The sequence below is a fragment of the Drosophila miranda genome, chromosome 3 (genome assembly GCF_003369915.1).
Source record: "Drosophila miranda strain MSH22 chromosome 3, D.miranda_PacBio2.1, whole genome shotgun sequence".
NCBI lineage: Eukaryota > Metazoa > Arthropoda > Insecta > Diptera > Drosophilidae > Drosophila > Drosophila miranda.
This window is the reverse complement of record NC_046676.1, coordinates 23,246,009-23,271,957: the sequence shown is the minus strand read 5'-3', so window position 1 is coordinate 23,271,957 and position 25,949 is coordinate 23,246,009. Positions and strand designations below refer to the sequence as shown.

Below are 25,949 nucleotides of genomic sequence, written 5' to 3'. Positions count from 1 at the left end.
ACGGTATATTTCTGAGACGGTATATCGATACATTTTTGTTGTTGTTCGTCTGTCTCTGTCCTGCACGCAAGCGTTTTTTGTGTTAAACAAAAGCATTGTTGTTCGCGCGGGCAATGCAGGCAAAAAGCAGTGCACAAAACAAGCGATTTCGACCGAAAAATGCACAAAAAACTGTAGCCTAGTTGGGTGACAGCCGCAGTGCAAAGCGGAGACGTGCAACACGGTGCTAAATTGCGTTGTAGAGGAGTCCTCTTCAAACCTCAGCAGACTCCACTTAAGTAGTCACAAAATCGAATTATAATAGAACTTTTGTTCAAAAATTTGTTAGTGTTGCAGTTAGAAATAAAAATACTAAAAAAAATTGTATGTAGTGCAAGAAAAAGTGATAGAAGAAAAGTGGGTAAGGAAAAGGAGATGAGAACAGGGAGAAATACGCGTAATTACGATTGACTTTTCTATTATAGAACAAAGGACATACGTGCGCGGACAAGCAAGGCCTTCAAGATGATCAGCAGCTTGATTTCACGACTTCTAATGTGAGTAGTACAAATACAAACTTCCACTCCAGCACACACCACACCAAACGGAGAACGAGTGGGATTGACCCCCAAAAAAGTTGGTCGAAGCTCGGCCTTGCGCTCCAGCCGCAACGAAAGTCATTTCTGCTTCCTAATTGTGTGGGCGTCACGCTTCTGGTCTGTGATTTGCTCGAGCGTTGGTGCGTGGTGGAGAAGTACCGTTCGGTGCCATATGTACTCTCGTACGTGTAACGTAACCCTCAATTGAACTGCACCCAAATATGGCTGCCCCGTGAGGCCGACGCACTCGCCTTGCCCAATATGGTCCGACCCCGAACGAGGCCACACTCAAGTCGTCTGCCTTCTGTCCGCAGCAACTCCGTGCTAAACTATTGTCAGTATAAATAGAGTGCTGCAATCTAATCAACAATTGCTCCGGGATCGAGTAGATTACTATAGGGGAGGGTAGGAATATCGTGATCCATGTCGATCGGGTGAATCTTTCGCAATCTTCCGCATAAACGTGCTGCTGCTGTGGCTGGCGTCTGCTGTTGCTGTCTCTCAGCGAGACTAACAATATGTGCCGAGCGTTCGTTTATTAATAGACCCCCCGCCTGAGCATTAGACGGGCTTGCACTGTGCTCTCTGCCTGCCTTGGCCAGTAGTCTGTGCTCGGCATTCTAGCCGCTAGGAACCGCAACAAATTTTCGGGTGCTGGCAATGCATCGCCATCGCCATGAGCCGGCCATTCTATCAGCAGGAGCCGATTTTCTATCAGCGGCCAGTTAATATTAAACGCCTGCGTCACCCGGCAGGAAGCGTCTATGGGCGCAGCTACTCGCTGGAGGAAGAGCACCAGCATCAGCAGGAGAATGTAGTCCCCGTCTATCCAAAGTTCATTTATGCCAACCAGCGGCATCCGAATCAGCTGCCGTTATACCAGCTAGGGGACTCTCTTAGCTCTTTGGACAGTGATTTCGTAGATGATTACAATGGCCCCTACATAGTCGAGCAGCCCGTGCCTCCGCCCACTCCCAAAGTCGTGCAGAATCTGAACGCACTGGGCAGACTCCTAGATTTGCTGCAGCGCTGGCCATTGCCTTGTCTCTCCTTCAACACAGCCTGCATCTGTTCGCTCATCATTATATTTTTAGCGCCGCGGACTTGTGCACAGAGTTTATTGTTTCCCGCTTTCAGATTGTTCTTCGGCACCCTATATCCGGCCTATGCTTCGTACAAGGCGGTGCGCACCAAGAACGTTAAGGAATACGTGAGTAGAGCATAGATCTTTCCCGCATTCCCAATAGAAATCGAGCAACTATTTATCTATAGGTAAAATGGATGATGTACTGGATTGTCTTTGCATTTTTCACCTGCATTGAAACATTCACAGACATCTTTATATCCTGGTTTCCATTCTACTATGAGGTCAAGGTGGTTCTGGTATTCTGGCTGCTATCGCCAGCCACAAAGGGCAGCTCCACATTGTATCGCAAGTTTGTGCATCCCATGTTGACGCGCCACGAACAGGTGTGATATATATATATATTCTCATATAACTATCCATATACATATGCATACATACGTTTAACGCTCTCTGTATATTATGGTTTCTCCTCTCTCTTTGTGTAGGAAATCGACGAATATTTGACTCAGGCCACAGAGCGGGGATATTCGGCGGTGCTACAACTGGGCTCCAAAGGAGTCAACTATGCCACCAATGTCATAATGCAGACAGCCATAAAGGTAATCTTTACACCCATCCCCCACCACCCACCACACGTCCCTGCAATTAGCCACAACCACACAAAACACACACTAATCCGCTCACTCCCTTTGCTCGCTCGCCACACAATTCATTTCGCCATTTTCAATTGCCTCCAGCGTCGTTGCATAAAATGAGCAACAAAAGAGAGTCGCCTCCGTCTCCGCAGCATCTTTCGGTCGTTCTAAATAGATATATAATTTTGCGCAATACTCTCGCGCGCGCTCTTCTTGATCATCGCCAAAGCAGCAGCCCCAGCAGCACCAGCAGCAGCATCATCATCCACCTCATCACCATCACCATAATCATCATCATCATGAGAGCTCGCGTTCTCTTATCTTCACTTTTACTTTTAATATTATTTTGTTTAAACGAATAGAATTGAATGCTCTTTGTGCCATTTGCGTGTTTGTTTCGATTTAGTCTTTAGTTTGTTGTTCTCTTTTGTGCAGCTAAATCTCAATATAGTACATTACACACATATACACGAAACCCGATAGAGAAGATACTAGCAGATAAACGAACATGTTGAAATAATGTAATAAAAACAAAAAATGAACAAACTCATACTAGAGCAGGGAGCGGAGCAGCTGTACGAGTACAAGTGTACACGTATTCCCAAGGCACATTTGCTGGCCAGCTCCACATAAACACTTGAAATGGGGGCCAAGACACTCGAGACGCTACATTGTTTTGGCCAGATTAATTCTGGAGAGGAGCGACCAGCTCCCTGAAAGATAGTGCATATAGTAATAAATAATACTTGGATGATTTGGTGTGTTGATATAGGTCAAAGAGTTGATTAATGCTAAATGAGAAAGAGCCATACGAAGAATGCGATGGCTTGAGTAGTGGAATGAATTCCTTATTGATTTGTCATAATATAATTAGTCATCGTATTACTGGAAACCCTTGTTCAGGGCTTTGTCCGAAATCAAGACAAAGAAATGGGAAATTTCCTTTATGCACCGGCATGGCATTAGCCAGGCACTCCTCACCGCTAGATTTATATTCCACTGTGATATCAGAGACCCCATTCCCGTGCCCCCACCACCAGTTGCATCATTTCCATTCCAATTCCGAGTCTCCTCTAGGGTAGGGCATAAAAATAGATATGTGGGGAATGCCATGGGTACAGTTCAGGCCCAGAGTGTGTGTGTGTGTGTCGTTCGTTTGCCTCAACTGAAATTCATTTCAATTTAAGACTTTTCGTTTGCCTCATTTTTGATTAACTCTTTCGTTTTTTACACTTACGTTTCTTTGCATTTAACCCACCAAACCAAACCAACCCTAACTGAACCACCTGCACCTGCCCGCCTGCCTGCTACTAATCCGCTAACCGCCGCCAGACCTTTTCGATGACAACTCCGGATCCGGCCCGCAGCCTGCAAAACTCGCAGTCGGCTAGTGATCTTTCTGCGGTCAGGAGGAATCAGGACATGATGGATGGCTTGGAAGATTGGCTGCCTCGGTCCAACTCGTTGAGCGGTATCGAGAGCTATGCTGAGCTCGAGCCACAGCGTCGCGGAGTGGTTATACAAGAGATGAGGGAGGAGGAGCCGCCGCATGATGCTGGAGCGGCTCGTCTACGTGATTTGCCAGCACGCAGGGCGCAGCCCCGAAGAGCCGCAGCTGCTACCTCCAGAGCACCCGTCAAACGTGTCAGCCGCACCCCGGATCTAGAGGCTCCCGGTGCTACTACGCAAGGGGTGCGAGCACGCCGCAGGCTGCGCGAGCCCACACCCGACGTGGATGTGGAGAACGACTAAATGCGACGCCGGCACCAGACAGGCCTCCGGCACCAATAGATACTCAGCGAATGATCGAATTTTATACACTCAGCGATACCCAGCACATATGTACACATACCATCTAATCCCGGCGCCAGCTGGAAGCTCTTTGATTTCTGTTCTCGCACATGTATATGATTACTCCTCCTTTCATGTCTCTTATTATTCCTATGTATTTTTACGATAATTGTTTAGTTTAATTAAATTATTTAAAGGCAAATGCTTTTACTCAATGTCCTATCTCTACTATAATCCTCCCACGAAAGGGCGGCGGCAATCTGGTTCAGACGATCAAGAGGAGCTACAGCCTCAGTGATCTGAGCGAGCCAGATATGCACCGCACCCAGGATGAGCTGGACGTGGTGATGAGGTCGCCCATGTCCTCGTCGGTGGTGATGCGCACACAGCCAACTGCAACGCGACTCCTACGGCCACGCAACCAGACGCCCGTGGGCAGATCTGCCAGCGGCACGCGTCACTCCACTGGGATGTACTTTACGGAGGTAGATGTGACCGCCAAGAATGCGGGTGACTTCAAGTGAGTGCTGGAATCTTAAACCAAACTGAAACACAGTATAATTTTCGTATTTAATGTTCCATTTAGCTACAACATACGCAGCCAGGATGACATCAGCTCTGGCTACTCCAGTGCCGAACCGATTAGTGGACTCAGTCGCACTTCGTCCATGACAAATGCTTCCAAGGGCCGTGTCAAGTCCAAGCGCAATGAGGTAGGCATGATGCGTGTCTTTTCTTCCATGACTTTCTTAATCCATCTAGAGATTGGTGTTGGTTAGCAGTTGCTGGAGGAGATGAGAGACGAGGTATTTTTGGAGAATCAGCTATACTTTCAAGATGTTCGCCAGGAAAGGGCAGAAGAATTAAAGGGTTTTCACAATGTCGAGAGGATCACACATCATGAAGTTGATGAAGAGGATGCAGAAGAGGATGACTTCTATGAAGCCATGCCGTTGATAAAAACAGATGAAGAAGAGAGAGCCGCAGAGCTCGAAGTTCTGTCATGTGGAGAACCAAAGAAAGAAGATCCATTTGAAGCGGAAAATATGAAAACCAAAGACGAGGCAGTGGAGCATTTGATTCCAACTGAAACCAAGACAAAAACTTTGCAAACAGATGAACCTATTCGGTCGGATGAAGCCACTCCAACCACCGAGAGCAAACTAACTGATTTAGCAGCACCCGTCATAGATCCTTTTGTGCTGGTAGTACGCTCTTTGGCCACAGATACAGATCCGGAACCGTCCGAACGATCGAGGCCAGTGTCGCCACGGGAACTGCGCGCCACTTTGGAGGAGATCAAGCACAGCTTTCGGGCCCAACTAGAGCCAGAGGTACAGATGTCACCTTCTCCCTCCCCTTCGCTGCGTCCCAGGGCCGTGCATGGTAAGGGACGAGCACCACCGCCTCCGCCTCCGCGGCCACCAAAGCGACACTCGCTGAGTCCCCAACCAGATGCCATTAGCCAGACGTCGACTGGCAGTGTAGAACGCAAGTCAGGTATCGGCCAACTGTTCCAGAATATCAAAGCTAACGTGCTGCGTAACAAAGCTAATCCCAGTCAGCTGGCAGCCCCCATGCCAGACGAGCCAGTGCCGGTTAGGGAGACGGAGATCTAAAGTAAGCCCTGCCGGGAGTCCGTTCTAATCCAAGCTCATCCAAGTGTTCGTTTTGCTCGTTCATCGCAGGGCGGCGTGTCAGCTCCTAACCTCCATGGCCCCTACCCCCTTTGTACAGTTGCGTTACTAACCAACATTTTCAGTATTTCCAGCATGTTCTTTGGACTGTTTCCTGTAACCCCACCACAATCTATAAATAAAAGATCCCACTGCTCCCTTGTTTCAGGACAAATCCATGTCTACTAGCTGCACCACCTTGCCCAGGACCAGCAGCCGCAGGACTGAAAAATCCCAGATAGGAATGGCAACATCATCTTCTAGCCAGGCCAAGACGCGAAACAAGTCGGAAAAGTAGATGGACAGACGGAGGATCTATTCTGTGTATTCGTCTTCTGCTCAATACGGGTTTTAAATGGTGTCCAAGCGTACAGAACCTCAAGTTTTAGTTTAAATTGTAACTTAATACTGATATTGATACTGATTACGATGATGTAGCTCTACATATGCATTGTGTACTTTGTTTGTAATTCTATTCGAGTTTTAGGTGCGCTGTAGTTGATATTTGATGTTCATTTCACGACTCGTTTGCCGTTAAGTGTGTGTCCCAGCAGCCCCCTATCCAACAAATGTTCTAACCAAAATAAACCGAAACCAGAATCGGAAACCTATCAATTTGTAGCATAAATTCCTAATAATGTAATTGAGCATTCAATAAAAAAAATCTACCAAACAAACTGACAAAGACAGAGTTGTTCTGGATGATCTTCCAGACGACCCTCGCGGGTAACCCTGGCTAAATGGCGCGTTAACTGGATGTTTCCCCGCGTTTTCTACACAAAGAAGTCATGCAAAACCGGCTTGGGCCCACCACCAGGAGAGGCGTCGTTTCCCAAACTCCGGGAATCAAGAAACTTCTTTTACACATGCGCGCAGCAGCTGATGCGCGGAGAGCCTGACCTTGACCCTCAATCACAGTCGCCCGGGCGACCAGACCAGACCAGGCGAGACTTGTTGCTAAGTGCAACAGCATGGCAGCGGGCGCAACGGAATTGAAGTTTCGCAGTCATCCCCCCCCGCGCAGCAATCATATCATGCTTGTTCCTCCTCTCTTTTTCTCTCTCGCCCAACAGTCACCTCTCTACGTGTATGCTTGTATGTATGTATGGGTCGTTGTCGCCGCCTGCGAGTTTTCACCATTAGCAGCACTCGGCGACGACTGTACTTTGCTTCGAGGTATTCATTTAATGTGTGTATGTATGTATGTACGTTTACTTGCGTGCAAGTGTGTGCGTGTACTTGTACATAAAATGCACAAGGAAACGGCGCAAAGAAAGCAGAAAACACACACTCGAAGACAATGGCAGATTTTTGCCGGGCAGGCAGGCACACTCTTCCTCCAAAAGCTGAGTCAGAGATCGAGCAGGGCAGACAGAGCCCCCATCAGCTGCCCGTGCCATGTGTTCGCTCACAGCTGCAACTTTACCGGCACCACACCAAAAACTGGTTGCCCACGAAACAAAGAAAAGAGCAGAAGAGCAACGAAAGAGATCACAAGAGAACCGGTGATCAGAGATCGGCTCCCGCCCGGCCCCAACAATTTGCTAAAAAGAAAAAGAAAGAACAGATAAAGAATAAATGAGCAAAGACGACACATGGCATGGGATTATTTTTTTTGACTCAAATCAGCAGCTCCAGCATTTTAATTTACAATTAAAAAACAATCACAGTGATATTTGAATTTTCATTTTCTTCATCGTAGGTTTCGCATCTCTCCTCGTAGGTGTCTCGTTACAACTGAAAGTGTATTACAACTGGGGCTCTGTTCTGTGTTCTTCTCATCTGTTCGTCGTCTACATATCTCCTCCAGTGTCTCTTTCTACCATCGCTGATGTGCTCCCTGCTCTTGTGTCTTCTGTTCTTGTTTGCTGCCCCTCCGGCTTAGCTAGCTCCGCTTGTACCCCGCTCGAGATCTTGCCGGGCGAGTTTCGTCTTGCTTGGGGATTGGTTTGGTGATTCTCTGGTGGTGGTGTGGATGGTTATGGGTGCTGGTGGTGGTGGTAAAGGTAGGTTGGTAGGCAGACTGTTTGGGTATACTATATCATCATCATCATGTGTATAATAATTCCTATGGCTCGCCGGCAGCAGCTGGATGGAGTAGTAACGTGGTCTCTTCGCTTGCTTCTTTGCTTTTGTTTTTTATACTTTTTATTTACTTTTTTCTTCTGGTGTGGAACTCCTAATAGGATCGCTTTATAGTATTTTTAAGGTATTTATATATTCTTATATAGTTTTCATTCCATTCGTTATAATGTAATTAGTAAATTCAAACACTTTTTCGCAGCATAATCATACATAATTATAATAAAGTGGTTGGTTGTTGGTTTTTCTTGTTGTTTGGGGTTTAGTCTCATCTTACAAATTGGGTCGCATCGACGTCGTCGTCTTCTTCATCATCATCGTCTGCTTGGCTGCACAGCTGCCGTTGCTATCGTCGTCTCCGCCGTCTCTCACCCCGCGTCTACTGTGCTCTCCTTCCTTTCTCGATCCGATCCTCTTCTTCTGCTTCAGCTCCTCATCATATTCGGCTGGGTGGTTCTTCTTCTACTTTCTCAAAAGTTTCTTCATCATATTTTGGAACGTTGGCACCGCGCTGCAGGCTCAGCTTTTGGAATCAGAGATGCAAGAGTGGTTGTTGGTTGATTCTTGGATAGATGATGGTTAGATTAAGGTGCCAATATCGTAGGTGTGAGTGTGTTTGGGTGCGATGGGAGTATGTGTAGTTGTGTTTGTTTGGGGTGGTGGTAGTGATGGTTGGGGGTTGATCTTGACTTGGGTGCTGCTGTCGCTTGTTGTTGTTGGCTGGCTTTGTGAATGTTGTAGCAAATTGATTTTTCATTTTTGTAATTTTTTTTCGTGTTTAAATTTTCTTCTTCTTCGTTGATTTTCAATTTGAAGCGCGGTACTGGGTCTGCTCCTAGTTCCGTCCGCCCTTCTCATCGCACTCGCGTCTCAGATGTCCGCTCTTGCCGCAGCCATAGCAAGTCTTGGATGTCTCCGGGCAGTGCTTGGAGATGTGTCCAGTGCGGTTGCACTTGTAGCACGACACATTGGCCGGGCCGCGCTCGTTAACGGCCTCGGGACAGTTGCGGACCCAGTGGCCAGTCTTGTTGCACCGGTAGCAGGTCGGGTTGTCGGCCTGGGTGCAGTCCTTCGAGATGTGGCCAATGCCGTTGCAGCGGTAGCACCGCTCAGCCTCCTCAGGGCAGGCACGTGCAAAGTGCCCAAATTGGTTGCATTTGTAGCACTTCTCGCGGTTGCGGCGCATACCGCCGCCATCGCCGCCACGCATACCACCACCTGGTCCGCCACCTCCTGGCCCACCGCCTCCGAGACTGCAGTCCCGGGCAAAGTGGCCCGGCCGGTTACACTTGTAGCACGTGGCAGACATCGACATTGTACTGGATTGGAACTTGGTTATTTGTATAAGTTAAACACTTCTGGTCTTTGACACACACGTTGCCTGCTCGAGGACTACAAACTGCTTGCGTTAAATGCGAAAAACCACAGGGTCCGGCCAATTTCCTCGCCGTATTTTCGACGCCAAAAATTAAAATGGCTACCACAGAACTAGTACAATGGCACAAGTATCGAGTACGAAAAAACCAATCAGAGTTGCTTTGAAACGCAAAAATTGCAACACTGAAAGTCCACGCGGTTGGCTCTGCAAACACTGGTTCGAGGTGCTCTCACTTCGGGATGAAATCGACAACTGAAAAAATTTTAAACTCTGTGGTAGTCAACTGACAGTTACGTTTCCGGCAAATGTATCTGTGCTTTTTCAAATCTATTTTTTTCAGCTATCAATTGACCTTCTTGACGATAATACTATTGACCATGTTGACCCTGATACCAATGACCCAATTTCACCTTGCGAATTGTTGCTTCCAGCCCAATGTGCCCATGCCAATTTGTTATCGACTGTTACATTAAGGGCACGCCAGGCCAACCGGCCTGTGTTAAAAAAGTGCTAAAAACCAGGAATAGAATATTACACAACAACTTAATAAGCAACAAGTACATAGTTAAATTACAATTTGTACTTATGTTGTGCTAATTCTGCCACTAAAATCGATTCCAGCATCGAGTACTTCAGTTCGTGCAATACCGACCGTGAAAATACTCGATACTCGATATTTTGGCGTTGTCAAAATCGCCGCTGTTCATACTAATACATCGGTTCGGCTGTTTGTGCAATCGATAGTTTTGCAGTCAAATAATGAGAATTGGTTTGTTTTTGCAACAAACATTTTTTGTGTGAGTTATGCGTGTGTGTCCAAAATGTTGATTGTTTGGTTAGTGGTTGCTTCCATCTTGAGCATCCGATGCATCCGAGCCACCACCACGATTTCGATTCCCATTACAACACAGGACATAATTGCGGGTGACGTGTTTTTTGAAATCATATCGCCGCAAGACCTAGAATACACCTACAGACTACGGCCAGCGAAGGATTTCGGCGTTACCTTCTCGGAGAAGTTCGAAGGCGTCCCTCTGGTGCTGACTGATCCCCCAGGCGCCTGCCAGAAGCTGCGCAACACACGTGATCTTCATGGAAGTATCGCTCTCATGGACAGGGGGTAAGCGGATGGAATTGATAAGATTCGACCACAGTTTTATCTAACAAAATTCAATGTGCGTGGCACTTACAGAGAGTGCTCCTTCCTCAGCAAGACCCTGCAGGCGGAGATGGCCGGGGCCGTGGGCGCCATCATCACCGAGTACAATCCGAATTCACCAGAATTCGACCACTACATCGAGATGATCCACGACAACTCCAAAAGAGATGCTTCAATACCTGCGGGCTTCCTGCTGGGGAAGAACGGCGTGATCATACGGTCCACGCTGCAGCGACTGAAGCGGGTGCATGCCCTCATAAATATACCAGTAAACCTGACCTTTACCCCGCCATCGAAAATCAATCACCCGCCGTGGCTCGGATGGTGACTAGACCCTGAATGACGCTGGGAGGATCCGGCAGAGGCATACCCGATCGATCTAAAACCAAAGTGCATACTTAGTCAGTACTGAAGCAGCGATAGTAACGAAAACTGAGACTAAGCTTATAGTTTTTCCATAAGTAGCTAAATCGTAACTAGAGGCAAAACCAAATCGTAAATTGTAAATAAATTGCCGAGAGGCAGACAAGTCGGAAAGTTTTAAGCTAGACAAATACCATAAATCTTTATTAAATGTAGGCGTAGATGTATGTAGATTAGATCTTGCCCAGGGCCGTGAGATTCAGGCACATGCCAAGTGTGAGTATCACTATGACGACGACAAGGATGGCGAAGCACAGGTAGTTCGGTTGGATGGGCATGCGGAAGAGCTTGGCGGACATGTCCAGCGACGAGGCAAAGAGCAGGGTCGAGTTGAGATCTTCTGCGGAGGTATTGTGGTAGACAAATGGACGCACTCTGATCTGGTGGCCATTGGCCTGGGCGCTCTGGCAGACGCGAGTCACCGAGGAGGCCACGAAGAAGGGCAGCAGGCCGAGGAACAGCCACAGCATAACATTGGCGATGTTCAGCAGGACCAGCTGCAAGGCACAGAAGTGAAAATCAAAGTCCTTAAACAGATAGACCATGCCGGCGAAAGCATAGGACAGATTCATCACAATCAGGAAGCACACGGGAACGGACACGTGCTGGTTAAGACGATCCAGGAGCTTGCGGAACTCCAGCACCTCCCGCATCCAGTCCAGCGAATCGATGGAGTGCATCAGTAGTTTGTGCGACAACGACTCCAGGTGAACCTTCAGCAAGTAGCACTCGATATAGTAGTTACTCAATATAACTATCTCCACCAGGTCCTGCAGCAGTATGGTGCACAGCAATCCAGTGCGCAGGCACAGCTCCCAGTCGCTCAGGGCGTCGGCTATCCAGGCCACCTTGATGATCTGAGCTGGCTGCATGACCACCACAGCGCAAGCGTAGGCAAAGAGCAGCATGAGTAGGGCCAGGGCCAGTCCCAAATAAAGCCAAAGCATCCGGCACAGTCTCTTGGGCTTGGCGGACATCAGGAACACCCGTTCGATGAGGTTCTGCAGCTGCTCGTGGTCGATCACCTTGCACACCAACACAGCAGACACAAAGGCCAGCAGGTTGAAGGCACTCGGCACCACATATCCAAAGAGCAGCTCGCCGATGGTGTTTGGTGGGGCGATACCGCTATCCGTGCTGTTGTTAATGGGTCGTATATCCCTATAGCTAGTAAAACCGCGATCGCCTCTGGAAAAAAGCAGGATTAACTTGTGCACGCTTCGGTATTCAATTGCTCACCTGTAGCCACAGATGTAGCGTAGGGTATAGCCCATCAGGAGGATGAAGAGCACCATCAGCGCCTGGACATAGCTGCAGCAGGCCCTCACATTGCTCATGTCTGTCGAGATGGGGTTGAGCCCAACCAGGGTCAAGATAGTGACATAGGGACGCAGAAACTGTGGAAGAATGAAAGATTATCACACGATCGTCTGGTTGGTTAACTGATGTTGATGGCATCACCTTTCGCTTGCAATAGTCCAGCAGGGCGGAGGTCGGCTCGTGTTCCCCGGGCTGCTGCAGGTCATCGTTGGGATTCCCATTGAGACGATTGATGAAACAGAAAGAACTGTCCGCATTATTGCGATACATGACAGACGGACAGAGGGAGAGTATCACATACAACGGTAACAGTAACAATAACAATAACAGTAACAAGAGATTAATGCACAAACACTCATAACGCGGGGAGGGTGTGGTGTGTGTTGGATAGAGAGAGTACAATGGAGAGATGATCGCCGGCTGGCGGTTGAGCCACTACTGAGAGCAGCCCCAACACTTACGAGCTCGTCGTGCAGCCAGGATGAAGCGGCTGAGGTGGCGCGACTGCTCCAAAGCTCCTCCTCTGTTATGGCTGCTGCTGGTGTGCTCGTCGGCGTCGTCATCAATTGCAACTGTAACGGTAAATTGAATAAATTGAAACTCGAGCCCCGAACGGCACGGTACGGTACAGACACACACACGCACACACACAAACACCCCAAAGGGGAGAGACAAAGAGAGAGATACAGTAATAATCATAAACGAGATGACAAAAAAACGAAGCTTTCCTGCCCCCAAGCTCTCTTCGAGCTTTGTGTGTTCTCGCCAGCGTTCTCCTCCCACCCACCCCCCACCTACACCCCCTTATCAATCAGTTTTATCTCGGGGCCCAACGGCTCCAGCCTGCTCCAGTCTGCTGGGCACCTGTTACAGTTTAGATAGGAATCAGCCCTGTTATCGGCGAGCACTATCTACCGGTCACTATATTTGCATATATGTACACGAGTATGTTGCTCGGTTCCATATCAAAAATATGTAGGTACATATGTAATTCCTATGTGATACAACATATATTTGTACGTAAGACTGATCTGTTCTATTATCGCGTGTCTAGACTCTACAGTGAGGGTTTTCCTTTGTTACGCTTTCGCCGGATCGTGTTGGCGTGTGTGTGATATCGCGCTTTTGCTTTCCAAGCTCTGGGAAGGGAGAAAGATGCTGATTATGCTATTGTTTTCGCAGGCGTGTCGTGTTATCTAAAGAGAGTGTGACGTACATACTAAAAGTGCAGTGAGAGAGAGAGAGAGAGAGTGCGTCAGGGGTCTCTCAGCTCACTCTCTCCCTTGCGATTGAATGATAACTTCGAGAATCTGGAAGCTATAGGAATTGCAAGATTATTGGGAGGATGAATTACTGTGAAAAGTGAATTAATATTGCAGACTATTTTTTTTCAATGATAGAAATATGATCGGAGAATGTGTTAGCAATACATAATTGCTTCTCATAGTTATCCATTATAATTCTCTAATTATGTACATAGTTAACTCAAAATTGCTCATTATGCTACTGATTTGACAACAAAAAATACTTACGCTGGTGTGTGAGCTTTCTGAAAGCTGTGTAATCACTCCATTGTTTCCATAAAAATTCCATTCATTATTTGCAAGCTGTTAGAACACACAATTAATTAATAAGAAGAAAGTGTTCGTTTATCAATCCAATCATATATAGTAACCAGCGATACTGAAAACGATTTGGAAACACCTGCGATCTGTATAAACACTAGACTGATCTTTTCTAAATCCCATTCAAGACGATTTATTGGCAGAACGCACACCTGGGTGATAAAATATATTGAGAACATGTCGGAAACAGCTTCGGAATGTTCTCATGTTAAATGGTAAGTACTGCATACTGTTCTCTCTCATACTCGATGGTGTTCCCATGTGAGTAATCTACTGTTCTTTGTGAGCTTTCTTTGGGTAAACATAATGTGGTTCCTCATCTCTTAACAGTTCGATGTCGTGTAAGTGAAACTTTGAGTCGCTTTATCTTTTATTCCTCTTCCTTACCCTTTACCCATCTTTCCATCCACATTGTCACCTCTCTCCCTCTTTATTGGTATTAAAGTTTCGAAATTTACGTCGAAAGTAATTAAGTAAAATTGAATGCAAGTCGCAAGTGGTTAAAAAAACTTTTTTGTTGTTGTCCCACTGAAGTGGAGCTCACTTAAAATGTTGTCCAACGTTTTCGCAATGAATCGAGAGGGATATATGCAGAGAGAATGAGCGAGGGGCAGATTGGGAGAAGTGTTCGACTCAGTCCAGTTTCAGTACCAGTACCAGTGCCAGTAGCAGTGCCATGACCAAGCCACAGTCTCGCCGCATAGAGAAGCCGCAGGTTCAGTTCAGTTCCAATGGCCGATGCTGACGTTGACGATGATATGTTCGAGGTTTGAAGCGGGATGTCCAGATACGAGTATACGAGTACGTACATATCGGTTCTTGTCTGTCTGTCCTTTCCTGCTGACCTCTGGTACCCCTCTGGTACTACATACATACATATACATGTTTCCCCCCGTGGGGACGCTCATGTAAATTAGCAGCGTTGTCAAATAATTCTGATTTGTGTTGTTGGGATGCTAATAAAAGCTGAACCGTTATCGTCCTGGTGCTCCCTCGTCAACCTGACAGCCTCCCCCTGACCAACAACGCTCCCCGGACAGTCTCTTCTCCTCTCTAACATGCAACCCATTTCTCTAACTAAGCGAGTGGAGTAGTTTTTGTTTAAAAATCAAATCAAATATTACGAGAATATGTCGAATGCGGTCGAATGCATAGGAAATTTTATTCCAGCCACAGCCGCAAAAACGCAAATGTTGACTCCGCAGCAGCAGGAGAACGCAGGAGGAGCATACAAATCCAGGACACTGGCCATTGGGACACGCATGAATGGAGTGCTTTCACACTTCAAGCAATATTGATCAAGGCTGGAGGTCAAGTCTTAGAGTAGTTGAGAATTAAAGAGAGCCGCTACAGATTTTAGTAGATGAATAGACAGATCGCTTGAGTTCAATCATGCATTCATTTAGCTGTTTTGACTTCGATATCTACTTCGACTCCACCATTTATTACCCCAATGGCAATTCGTTTTCTGCTTTAAAGTCTTCGTTTTGCAGCCATGGCACCCGCGCCGCAGTGTCAACAAGGAGATCAGAGATTGTGGGACGTGTCAAGTGTCCGAAATTCAATTAGACTTCATTAGCATTAGCAGCCGGTGGCAGTTAGTTCTTCTTCATGCTGGTGCCCCCTCTGTCGCACCACAACCATCTCTCTTACTCCTACTCCTTCTTCTCTTGTGGTTTTGTCTCTGTGTGTGCGTGTACAGATTCAAACGGTTGGAGATTAGCATAAATGAGATCATTAAAATGCGCTTACGTCTGTGTGGGTGGGTGGGACAGTGCCAAAGTACAGAGAGAGAGAGAGACAGAGAGAGCGTCTGAGGTCCACCTGGTTGAGACTCCGAGGAGGGTCACGGACTTCCTCCTTTCGCACGTAGCCCACAAATGGCCTTCGTCGTTTGCACTCCTGTCCCACGAAGGTGTCACGGCTGTTGGTTCGTGTCTCCGCTGGGCGGTCCAAAAATTTGCATAATTATTTCGACATCTTTTGGCCGTTGTACTGCATGCTCATGCCTCCCCCTTCCAGCTCCTCAGCTGTCCTCAAAATAGTTTTCTCTCTGCTCTACAAATTGCTCATTACATTTAGTATGATGAGGCAGTCGGGATGGAAATGGAGGTGGAGCTAGTGGCCCTACCATTTGTATGCACTGTCCTACAGAATGCGGGCTCGGATGTCGACGGAAAGATCCCAATAGAGATCCTAAAAAGATCTACAAAGTGAAATGGTTGTTTAGCTGGATTTTATTCAACAATATTACTAGATTTCTTGCATTTAATTGGGAGAAGGGTTGGCCGTAATGCGCTTTTCACTTTTCATTTAAAATTAATTAGCTATCCCTAGTTTTCTCTTTTACTTAATTTTCATTGTCCTCCCAATATTTCCATACTAGCCATATATTACCTTGTAGTGCAGTGGTCGCTTGCACTTATTTCACATTCAGTTAAGTTAATTGGACTGTCATATACGTGGGTACCTGTTGCTTTGTTCGCGCTGCCACTCACTCGCCCAACATTTTCAGGAAGACACCATATATAGGACACGCTCCTAATTTGCCATAGGAGCTTTTTACTGTTTTGTTCTGTTGTCACTTTTGGGAGCTGCCGCCGCTGCTGTCCCATCAAACCGGCTAATTTTTGATGATATCCACAGGCGGTCGGTCAGGCATTTGCAACGGGTGTGAGTGGCAATGGCAATGGCTGGGGATGGGCGATAGAGAGGGGGTTCAGAGTGCATCATGGGAGTGCACTAAAAGCCCGTCGGTGGCTTCAAATTGAATCAGTCGTCGTCGGGTCGCTTGTGTGTCTCTCACTGTCAGTGAGTGAGTCCGCCTCTGTTTCCGTGAGAGTGTCTGTGTGTGTGTGTGTGTGTGTGTGTTTTGGAGACCTGGGGTCGAGTTTGGTGTCCATCGTGGAAAGCCGAAACGCCGGGCGACGTGAGGCACCTCTCATGAAATGTGACCGCAATTGCGGTTCGTTAGCTGCATTTCAGCTAGTCCGCATCCCCATCCCCAGCCATGTCCGCATCCATGTTGCAGCGACCACTGAGGAAGCCTTGCCACCTGCACGTGCTGCCGCCAAAAAACAAACCCCAAAAGAGGGGAGGAGGGATAGAGAACCTGCTTCATCCTCCATGGGGGTTGCAATGCCAAAAGCGTTGTGCTTAAGTGGTCCCAGCGACCAAAAGCACTTTGACCATGCGGTGGGAATACCCTGCCATCCTGGCGTCCTGCCATCCTTCCACCTCCCCCTGCTTTAAAGCTTTGTAGAACAATCCCTAGAACCCTGGAGGTTAATGCGTTAGCTCCTGGCAGGGATTATTTATGATGAAAAATATCAAACGCTTTGAGGATTTGCCAGGCACTTAACGGCAATTAGCCTCGGGGCCACACACCTGTGGATTCAGCAGACATTTCGACACCAAAAATACCCATTTGAAGGGGAGGACGGGGGCTCCATCCACCTGCATCCGCAATCACAGCTCAATGCTCTCTGTGGCCCCCAGCGCTCGGCGGGATTTGCGCATCATCAAATGACCAACTTGAGGTAATTACCAACAAAGACGAGAGCACACACACACACACACACACAGATCCCCGTCTCCATAGCATCCCCTGCTTCCTTCCTTGAGCAAATTCTGGGCAGGCACGCACGGAAAAAACTTCTGTCTGTGTCCAAATCCAGAACCCCCCATCCAATTTTGGTGTCTCCTTTCAGCGCTGGGCAACGTGACAGGCATGCGGAATGAGCTGGAGCCGTAGCCAAAGTCCAGCCGGAGGAAGCTCAACAATTTAAACGGATACTGTCCTGGATTTCGAGGATATGTCGCATTAACAATGCCCTGACCTACTCATGAGTGCCAAATGAGTTGTTAGGGGAGCAGAAAGGCAGGCGAGGTAAGTGACAAGGGATGTCACAGCCCACACTCCACTCCGTCCTCCATCCTGTCCCCGCATGTGTCCTTGGTCCCTGCCACCGTGACTTTTGTTGCCAAACTAAATATTGTTAGGCAAAGTAAACGATGTTGTAGACTTTGTACACCCAGGGAAGTGGGTGATGGAAGATGAGGGGTGGTGGAGCTGTGGCGTGGTTGGAAACGGGGTGTAAGGGAACGGAATTCAAGGCTGATTTGCAGGCTGTATCATCATGTTTCAGTAACCAGCATCTTAGATCTTCGATTCGTCATAAGTTAGCCATAATGGCCTGTAATCGGCTGTTTTATATGTATAGTCCCCAGAAGATCTAAATGCATTTCTCGACTCTTTTTCTACCAATGGGATACTTTCCATCCATCCCCTCTTCTCAAGCGCGAGGCCTCTGCCTTCTGCTTTCGATCCAGCGCCGTGAATCAGCCTGTGCTCGAGCCTCCTGTGCCTCCATAGATCTACCAGGCAGGACCTATGCTTCTTGTCTATTACCGTTAACCGAAACCCAATGCCGGTGAGACCGTTCAAGTCGACATCCTACCAGCGCCGCTTCCCCTTCAGAGAGCACACCCACCAGCTCCTCATTTTCCTGCTCCTTGGCTTGCCTTCTATTAGAGATTTCCTTCTTCATTTTCTTCAATTTTTCTCCGTCTCTATGTGTGTTGCCCCATTATGAAACCCAAAGCCATGACACAGAGAATGTTGCAGTCGCGGGACTAGGACGCACCTTAAGCAGACTGCAGCACGAACACACATCCGTATTCCTATGCGACCCACGTCCTGGATGGAGGAATAAGGAAGGAAGGAAGAAGAGAACGAGGCCCTAGCTCATTGTTGACGCAACTTGCTCATTAATTTTTTACGCTTAATGTGTTCTCATAATGATTTTTAAATTGCGTCTCAGATTTCACAGATTTTGGCGGCCATCTCTCTGGGCTTTCATCAGTCGCTTTCCCGCTTTCCCGCTTTCCCGCTTAGCACCACTGACGTCAGAGCCAGAAACAGCAACAGCACCAGAGGTGAAGGCAGCTCATTAGTGACCCGTCCGTAAACAAGAAAATTCATTCATTTATGGCTGCATTCATTCATTGGATCAATGATTCTCTGATTTTTCCCATTTCATTCATTCATTCATTCATTGATATTTACGTAAACAACGCAAATGCAAGAGGATATACAATAAAAAATAAATTTATTGAACGGCCATGATGCAAAAATGTACAATAACAAGTGACGAAAGGTACCTTTGTGAATGGAACATTTTGATACCCTATTTATTCAGTGTTTAGTTCGAATGGGAGTATTCGAATCTTCAGAACAGTTCTCAGAAAAGTTTTCAGTCTTTCAGTCGGCAGCCATATGATATAGGGCCATATAGGGATATGATATAGGGACTTGTTATAAGGCAAAAATCGGCATGTGATTATTCTGATACTGAATGCCTTTGCTTTTTTCTAGGTCGGAGATGCCTTCTTTTGCTCTTGGCAAACATCTGTTAAATATCTACTCCCCTTTGCAAGAGTCTAACAACTGCAGAATTTCAAGTTGTTGCTATGACTCCTACTCCTCTGATTCCTCCTTCTTCTGGGCACACAAAACTCCTTTTGCAGCTTTGAGCAGCACGCATACGCCACGTTGTGCACTTGGACAGAAAAGGCCGCCTGCCGTTTGCCTGTGTGGGCGCCCAGAGAACTTTTTGTCCGGCTGACAAATTTAATTACTGCTTGGCAGCGGGAGTCTCTCCTCCACTGCTGTTTCCTCGTCACTGATATGTGTCCAGACCCACAGACAGGCAGACGAGCAGACGGAAGGAGGCATGGGCTCTTGTGGGCCCCGAACTGAAGTCACTTCATTTGATGCGTCAATCAGCACAATCAAAAACTGCAGCCATGAAAATCAATTAAAAACCCGTTGACATACTGGCCTAGGCCGGGCGGAGGTCCTAGGAATCCAGGACGAGGCTCCGGTGCCACATCAAGGCTCCCCAGGATGTTGTGTCTGTCTGCCTGGCTGCTGCCTCTGCCACTGCCTAGGGCTCGGGCATCCGTTGGCTGTCAACAACGTTGAACGTTTTGCAATTGACGCCGCCAGGATTAACATTTATATTTCAGCCGGCTAACAGGGATCCATGGGGGATGGGGAATGGTGACAGGACCCTATTCTGTGTGCCTTTTTTTGCTTGTTTCATTCTCTTTGCAATTCATTTCATATGCAAATGCTCTTTTGTAGCGGATACAAGTAACACATACGACTGAATGAGGCAGGATACACGGAACACGGGGCACGGGCCGCGTGGACTCTGGCAAAACAAATCAGAGGCGAGCAAGCGACCAGAGATGATGCCGCACAATTCTCTGGCCTGCACCTTGCTCCTTCCCCCAGTGGCAGTTATTTTTTGGCAGGGGGATCCGATCGGTATCAGTTACATGGGTGACGTCAGCGAGTCGTTGCATAGTTAATTGCTGCCACGCTGAGTTGCACAAACAGGGAGCCCGAGCATGGGGTACTCTCGCCCACTTAATAAATGAAATGTCATTGAGGCATGCGGCAATCAGTGCCGCACAAAACCCAAATGAAAACACAATTCAACACGCAGCAAATGATGCAGTGTGCGCGGGGGGGGGAGAGCGCTGCTTGGCTGGCTGACTGAATGACTGACCGGTGAATTGGATAACTGAATGACTGACGGGATGACTGGATGACTGACAGGGTCCGAGCGGCGCTTTATCTGCCTCTTCAGGGTGCCACACAGCAAACAATGGCAGTGAAAGGCAGCGGGGCGTCGGTGGGTGTGGGTGTGGGTGTGGGTGTGGGTGAGGGCGTGGAGCACTAAGAGTCACACGCACTCGGCCACTTGTCATAGACACCCCCTTGAGCAGCCTAACCAAAAGTTGTGGCACCACCAGCAACGGAGACTAGTGGGATACCCTGGACTCCTGAGGGTTTGTCTAACACCTACACATCTATTTGTACAATTTAAGCTGTTTTTGCAGCTTAAATTCCGAAGAGTTTTCGTTCCTGGTTTTTGTTTTAAAAAACTATCTAGACCTAAACTAAAATCATAGTTTAGTAACCCCTCTGCTACTCTCTCACTTCACAGAGAGAGAGAGAGAGAGCGAGAAGTAGGTGTCACAGAGATCCCCAACGAAAAAAAAAGAGAATGGCAGCAAAGCATGGTCCAGCAATTGCAACATTGCAACTCAACCCTGGGAATGTGGCAGTGCTGCTCCTCCACGGCTGCTGCTGGACTGCTGCACTGCTACTTGCTCTTGCAACTGCCACTGGTGCTGTGTCAGCTGCAACTGATGACATTGTCAGACATCAAGGCGGCTCCCAGCTATGAAAGGACTAACAAGCCCGACAGTTACTCAGCGTCAGACGTCGGCAGAGGTCCCACCCTGCCTTCTGCCTGTGCGTGTGATGGGGCTTGTGGCATGTGGGAGATGCGGGGGCCTCGTGCAAATTAAAACTTGGGCCACACACTTGACACGTGCTTAGTTTGTGCTGCACTCGCTGCCCCATGCCCCATGTCTCACTGTATCTTTTTTTTGGCTTTGCATGTTTGCGGCTTCTGCGGCTCAGCCCCTGTCTCTTTCTCTGGCCTGTTTGGGATCCGGCTCCGGTCCAAAAACTGGGGGTCGGAAAAGCGGTGCCTGCTCTGGGCAACATATCTTTTTTTCTGGTTCTGCAGGGTCTTTCCTCCCTTTTTTTCCATGGTTTTGCTAGTTTAATTTATGAGATCGTGCCACCATCCCACCGCCCACTTGCGTGCGGATGCATAAACTTGTTGCACGCACATTCCCACAGCAGGTGAAGGGTCAACTTTGCTGCTGCTGCTGCTGCTGTTTATGATGATGATGATGCGGCTGCTGATGAGGAGCGGCGGCTATCAGGGCGGCTGTGGCTCGGACTGTGGCTCGGGGTGTGGAAATTTATGTGGCAGCTTAAAAGGATTTGGTTTGAGGAGTCGAGTGGCTGCCATTAACTGTAATTAATTTTATTTGTGTACTTTTGAATCAATCAGCAAATTGAAAATACATATATAGTTAATCTGAAATTAAGAAAATATAAAAATATATATACAAATACAGATAGGCAATATGTATTACTTACGATGGAATTTGTATTGTATGGGATTGTTTTATGTTGTTTTTGTGCATAAATTTGAATCTGAATTAAAGAAATTTAAAAAAATGTAAATTTTACGATGGCAGCGCATCGTAGTAGGATTTTACTGCTAATTGTCCAAGTTCTACTGCGTTCCGTTCATCGTGCCAGAAAGCCTCATTTCTTCTTGGCTGAAATGATTAAAGTTGAAAGAAATTTGATATTCAAATGTAAAATATATCATATTAAACGCCAAAAATGGCCGCATTTTCTTGGACAAATCATTGAAATTAGTTCAAATGGATTTTAATTGAATTAATTTGCTTTCCATTCGGAGTACCGAACAGAAAATATGTATGTGGTGTGGCCTTAACTTAATTTACTTTTCTGCCATGCATTTTGTTTGCAAAGGTTGACTCCTCTTTTGGGGCAAACCTGCAACTGTTGCACAAAATATTGCTGTTGCTATTGCTGCCACTGCAACTAAATATGGTGATTGTTTTCTTTTGCTTTTAGGTCCCTCCTTTTTTAAAGGGATTTCGATTTTGGTTGGCGCTTTGTAATATAAGGAAAGTATAAGGTATATTTTTCAATATTTTCTAATAAAAGCTGCTTAAAAGTCGCTCAGTAGAAAAGTCTTGTTGAGGAAAACTTTTCTGTTGTAAAAGGTTATTCAACAAAACTGTAAAAACTATATGGGAATACCACTTTGCACACTCTGACTTGACATTTTAAAGTTTGTTGATCAGATGCATTCCATTGGATTGATCGGTTCTTAAGGGTATATATGGTTCGGTTCTCGCACCTGACCCTTTTTTCAGATATTTTTTTTACGCACAGACATACATATGTTTGCTTGCCAAAAATTGAATCAAATAGTAATTTATGGTCTGGGAACAGTTTCTGCAAACTCTTGCAAAACGTGTGTATATTTTGTTGCTATTTCTTGTTATTTTTTGTTTGAGTTGCATTTTTGTCATGACTTTGCATAATTTTGGGCATAATTTTTTGTAAAAACCAACTAACGGGAATTTCAGTCATATGTAGGAGATGGTGGAGTGGAGGAAGGTGTTGCAGTGAGAGGAACACAGGTGTCTGTGTTTTTGCGCTGCAATCTAAACACTCCAACCAAACCAAAGCACTTGTTTTTGTTACGCCCTCTCTCTGGCTTTTTGATTGCCCCACATGCAAGGTGTATTCTTATAGGATGAGGAAAGGCTGCTAAACCAAAAAACCACGGCGATTCCACACCCTGCAACAACACAGCTTGCACTAACACCCATGCAGGCTGAAAATGCATAACTGTTTGTGACTTCCCACTCCCCAGCACAGCGCAAAGTGTTGTAGAGGGAGAATCATATACAGCGGCAAAAATATCACTGGCTTGCCCAAAAAGTCTGTGTGTTAGAACGGGATGGCAGGAGACACCTCTCACGTACGTACACACATGCATATGTGTCTGATGTGGTTGTGTGCAGCAAAGCCGCGGCGGGAGCAAAAAGCCGCGATGCAGAAAAAACTAGCAAACGGCAGCATGAAATTGCTCAATTTTTCTGAATAGCAATAGTCACACACAAAATGGAGGCCTACACAGCCCCCAGCCGGCAGTTCCACCCCCTAAACAGTGGGATCGCAACCTCTAGTTCATCTATCTTTCATGCGAAGGGGGTTGGGGCATGATGGGTGCTTGACAGTTTGACGCCCCCGTTCATCATGCCGTGATGAACGTCGACTATAAAAAACCTTTTTTTTTGCGCACTTTGTGTTTTTTTTTTTTTATTTTAAATTCTGTGTTCCATATGACAGACATTTCACTTGACTTATGGAACCGAAACAGATGTGATGTCGTAGATTAGCATTTAACGCGGGTTCCCACTTTAAAATAAAATTAAAAATGTGCTGCCAACGCGAAAAAAGCCCACACATTTGTCACTAATTCAATTTATATGCAGCAGTGGAAATGATGTCGATCAGAAAAGGGTTCTCCCTCATAATTGAACCTCTCTGTCCATTTGGACCAACTTAATTAGAGTATGCGCTTAATTTAACTCAATTTAACTGGAAAATTGAGGCACAAATTGCGCAAATGCCAAAGAGAATACACACACACACACACACACAAAAATGCATAAAAAGAGCATGACACCAACAAGAAATAACTTGCAAGGGGCACACGCGGCCTTTGCGAAATTTGTATTGCATTTACGACATCAACTTTTCTTGTAATTGAGTTGGCATCGACTGCCCGGGCAGTCCACCACAGAGTCCTCGGAGCCAATGTCCATGAAAATCATATGCATGTGTGTAAGTGCATATTTTTGGTGCACTTACCTGCATTGCGAATCGCCGCATTTAGCGCGGACAGTTCTACTGAAAGAGCTGTATCTGTTTTTGGCTTCGGCCCCATCCTCCTCGGCTTTTCTGTGCCTGTGGAGTAAACAACAGTTCTCGTCCTAAGGACTTTAAATGCTTCTCCATTCTCCATGATCGGATGCTAGCGAGAGAAAAGGGCTTCCATATGCATTCAATTATAAAACTTGGCAATACTGGTAGTTTGTTTTTGTTATCGATGCCTCTCCATATCGGTCTATCGCTATTTCCATTTTCAGTTACAATTTGAGCAGCGCACCGCCGACTTCTGGCTGCCGCCAGTGGAGCAGTAATTTAATTAATTGAATTCATTTTGCCGCCAAAAACTCTGCCCGTGTCCACTGTGTATGTGGCTGGGTGGGCGTGTGTAACAGCAAATTAACGGAGTCTTTTTCTCTTCCTCCTCTGTCTGCGTATCATTGCATTTGTATGGAGCGTGCAAGAGGAGAGTGCATTTTCGGTTACGGTTTTTGAGGTTTCAACGGTTTCAGTTCTCTTCCTCGCTCTCTTTTTTTTCTCCTGTTCTTTTGAAGCCATCCCAGGGCTGCCAACTGTCTTCAAATGCCTTTGTGGGCAAAAGCACGGAAAATCTTTTCATAAACGAGCTGCAGTTCCAACTACGATACGTCTCTTAATTTATTTTGCACCATCATTCTATCATCATTCTAATTAGATTTTACCCGCCCCAATCAATTACGAGTACGTTGCTAAATTAATGTTTCAATTGATTCGTAATTACGTACGTCCCGCCAGCCCTGGTCGCTCCTACACCCCCTCACCGACATAATCCCGCCTGTTGTCCAGCCCTTGCTCCAAAATGGAAAATAATTGCAATCAATGGCGGCTGGCCAGACGACGACGATGGCGACGGCATCGTAAAATGCCTTTGTGGCATTTCAAATTAGCGCATCGCTTCCACAGCATCCATCGCCAGCATCCCTAGCGGTGATTCAAACTCAAAACAAGTCCAAAATGCCATGGTAGAGTGCGCCGAAGATAAGATACCGTCTGATAGCTGAAAGCTAGGTTATCGTCTACCAATTAGAGCGGCATATCCCTAAGATCGTGGATACCATAGGTCTGTGTTATTGGATCGGAAGGCGACTTTTCATGAAAATCTCAGCAAATGGACCTCTGAGTGCACGAGTTCCAGGATCGACAGAAGAGCAGGGACATAATTAAACCGTGTTTAATAAGAGAGAGTTTCCTCTTGTCTAACACAAACCATATACCCCGACTTGCAATGCCTTGTACCGGGTATAGATATACTATGTGCCAAATGGCTGGAACAAATCTGCAGTTGCAGTTACCTCATCGCCATTTACAGCCGTTTGTTGGCTGTCAGTCCGCAATTATGCACATGATGGGCCTCTGTACGAGTATGTACGAGTACGTATGTATGTACGAGTATTCAATGTGCGCTTAGGTTCTATCAACTAGAAAATGTTGCTGGCCTGCATAAACAAAGGCATCCGTGGACCGCTGCAGCTACCACACTCGTGATCCCCATTTTGTTTCAGTTTCGGGGTTGAATTTTAATTATCATATAACCGCAGAGCAGACCAGGTTGGCAGAGCCAATGGTGATAGCGATGGCGATGGCGATGGGGCAATGTAAACTTGATTATAAATTCAATGAAGAAACATTGGGGGCTCCTGCATATTGTTCTAAGCATCGAATGGTAGGCACAAAAGGATGACAGGATGTCGTGTGGACGGCTTCAACCGGTTGCATTTCATGTGGAATCACATTTCTATGGTGAGCACTCGGCGGAAGTGCTGTCAATTACGCGAGAGATG

The 25,949-nt window shown here is 46.7% G+C and overlaps 4 protein-coding genes and 1 long non-coding RNA gene across 15 annotated transcripts; 2 read left to right on the top strand and 3 right to left on the bottom strand.

Moving 5' to 3' along the window:
* The first annotated feature begins 31 nt into the window (after window positions 1-31).
* Window positions 32-6,444, top strand: LOC117185701 (receptor expression-enhancing protein 1). 11 transcript variants are annotated; one of them, XM_033390598.1, is made up of 9 exons: window positions 32-396; window positions 465-536; window positions 1,716-1,788; window positions 1,851-2,048; window positions 2,151-2,264; window positions 4,340-4,611; window positions 4,678-4,804; window positions 4,871-5,711; window positions 5,937-6,029. In XM_033390598.1, the coding sequence occupies exons 2-8, from the start codon at window positions 505-507 to the stop codon at window positions 5,708-5,710; spliced, it is 1,656 nt and encodes a 551-aa protein (XP_033246489.1). In that variant the 5' UTR covers window positions 32-396; window positions 465-504; the 3' UTR covers window position 5,711; window positions 5,937-6,029. The 11 variants fall into 11 exon arrangements, with proteins under 11 accessions (XP_033246489.1, XP_033246490.1, XP_033246488.1 ...); XM_033390599.1 differs by having other exon boundaries at window positions 32-400; window positions 4,874-5,711; XM_033390597.1 differs by having other exon boundaries at window positions 32-400.
* A 929-nt stretch (window positions 6,445-7,373) lies between these two features.
* LOC108158612 (CCHC-type zinc finger protein CG3800) lies at window positions 7,374-9,348 on the bottom strand. The gene has a single exon (XM_017291088.2). It carries the CDS (start codon window positions 9,162-9,164, stop codon window positions 8,685-8,687), a length of 480 nt encoding a protein of 159 aa, XP_017146577.1. The 5' UTR covers window positions 9,165-9,348; the 3' UTR covers window positions 7,374-8,684.
* Window positions 9,349-9,949: 601 nt separating this feature from the next.
* LOC108158610 (PRADC1-like protein) lies at window positions 9,950-10,930 on the top strand. Its single transcript, XM_017291084.2, has 2 exons — window positions 9,950-10,347; window positions 10,420-10,930. The coding sequence occupies exons 1-2, from the start codon at window positions 10,049-10,051 to the stop codon at window positions 10,712-10,714; spliced, it is 594 nt and encodes a 197-aa protein (XP_017146573.1). The 5' UTR covers window positions 9,950-10,048; the 3' UTR covers window positions 10,715-10,930.
* Window positions 10,925-12,707, bottom strand: LOC117185700. Its single transcript, XM_033390604.1, has 4 exons — window positions 12,591-12,707; window positions 12,271-12,324; window positions 12,049-12,206; window positions 10,925-11,997 (listed from the first exon to the last, which is right to left on the bottom strand). The coding sequence occupies exons 1-4, from the start codon at window positions 12,690-12,692 to the stop codon at window positions 10,983-10,985; spliced, it is 1,329 nt and encodes a 442-aa protein (XP_033246495.1). The 5' UTR covers window positions 12,693-12,707; the 3' UTR covers window positions 10,925-10,982.
* Window positions 12,708-21,566: 8,859 nt separating this feature from the next.
* On the bottom strand, window positions 21,567-24,325 carry LOC117188396. The gene is made up of 3 exons (XR_004472568.1): window positions 24,112-24,325; window positions 21,787-21,971; window positions 21,567-21,724 (listed from the first exon to the last, which is right to left on the bottom strand). It is a non-coding gene; the product is annotated as an uncharacterized LOC117188396 (long non-coding RNA).
* Between the last annotated feature and the right edge of the window lie 1,624 nt (window positions 24,326-25,949).

Excerpts from the sequence above, each read along its gene's own strand:
- LOC108158612 (XM_017291088.2), bottom strand. The coding sequence starts at position 9,164 with ATGTCGATGTCTGCCACGTGCTACAAGTGTAACCGGCCGGGCCACTTT.
- LOC117185700 (XM_033390604.1), bottom strand. The coding sequence starts at position 12,692 with ATGACGACGCCGACGAGCACACCAGCAGCAGCCATAACAGAGGAGGAG. Across the intron at positions 12,325-12,590 it reads CCTGGCTGCACGACGAGCTC|CAGCCCGGGGAACACGAGCC; the intron begins GTAAGTGTTGGG and ends GATGACCTGCAG. Across the intron at positions 11,998-12,048 it reads CGCTACATCTGTGGCTACAG|AGGCGATCGCGGTTTTACTA; the intron begins GTGAGCAATTGA and ends GCTTTTTTCCAG.
- LOC108158610 (XM_017291084.2), top strand. The coding sequence starts at position 10,049 with ATGTTGATTGTTTGGTTAGTGGTTGCTTCCATCTTGAGCATCCGATGC. Across the intron at positions 10,348-10,419 it reads ATCGCTCTCATGGACAGGGG|AGAGTGCTCCTTCCTCAGCA; the intron begins GTAAGCGGATGG and ends TGGCACTTACAG.
- LOC117185701 (XM_033390594.1), top strand. The coding sequence starts at position 1,255 with ATGAGCCGGCCATTCTATCAGCAGGAGCCGATTTTCTATCAGCGGCCA. Across the intron at positions 2,265-4,339 it reads TAATGCAGACAGCCATAAAG|GGCGGCGGCAATCTGGTTCA; the intron begins GTAATCTTTACA and ends CTCCCACGAAAG. Across the intron at positions 4,805-4,870 it reads TCAAGTCCAAGCGCAATGAG|CAGTTGCTGGAGGAGATGAG; the intron begins GTAGGCATGATG and ends GGTGTTGGTTAG.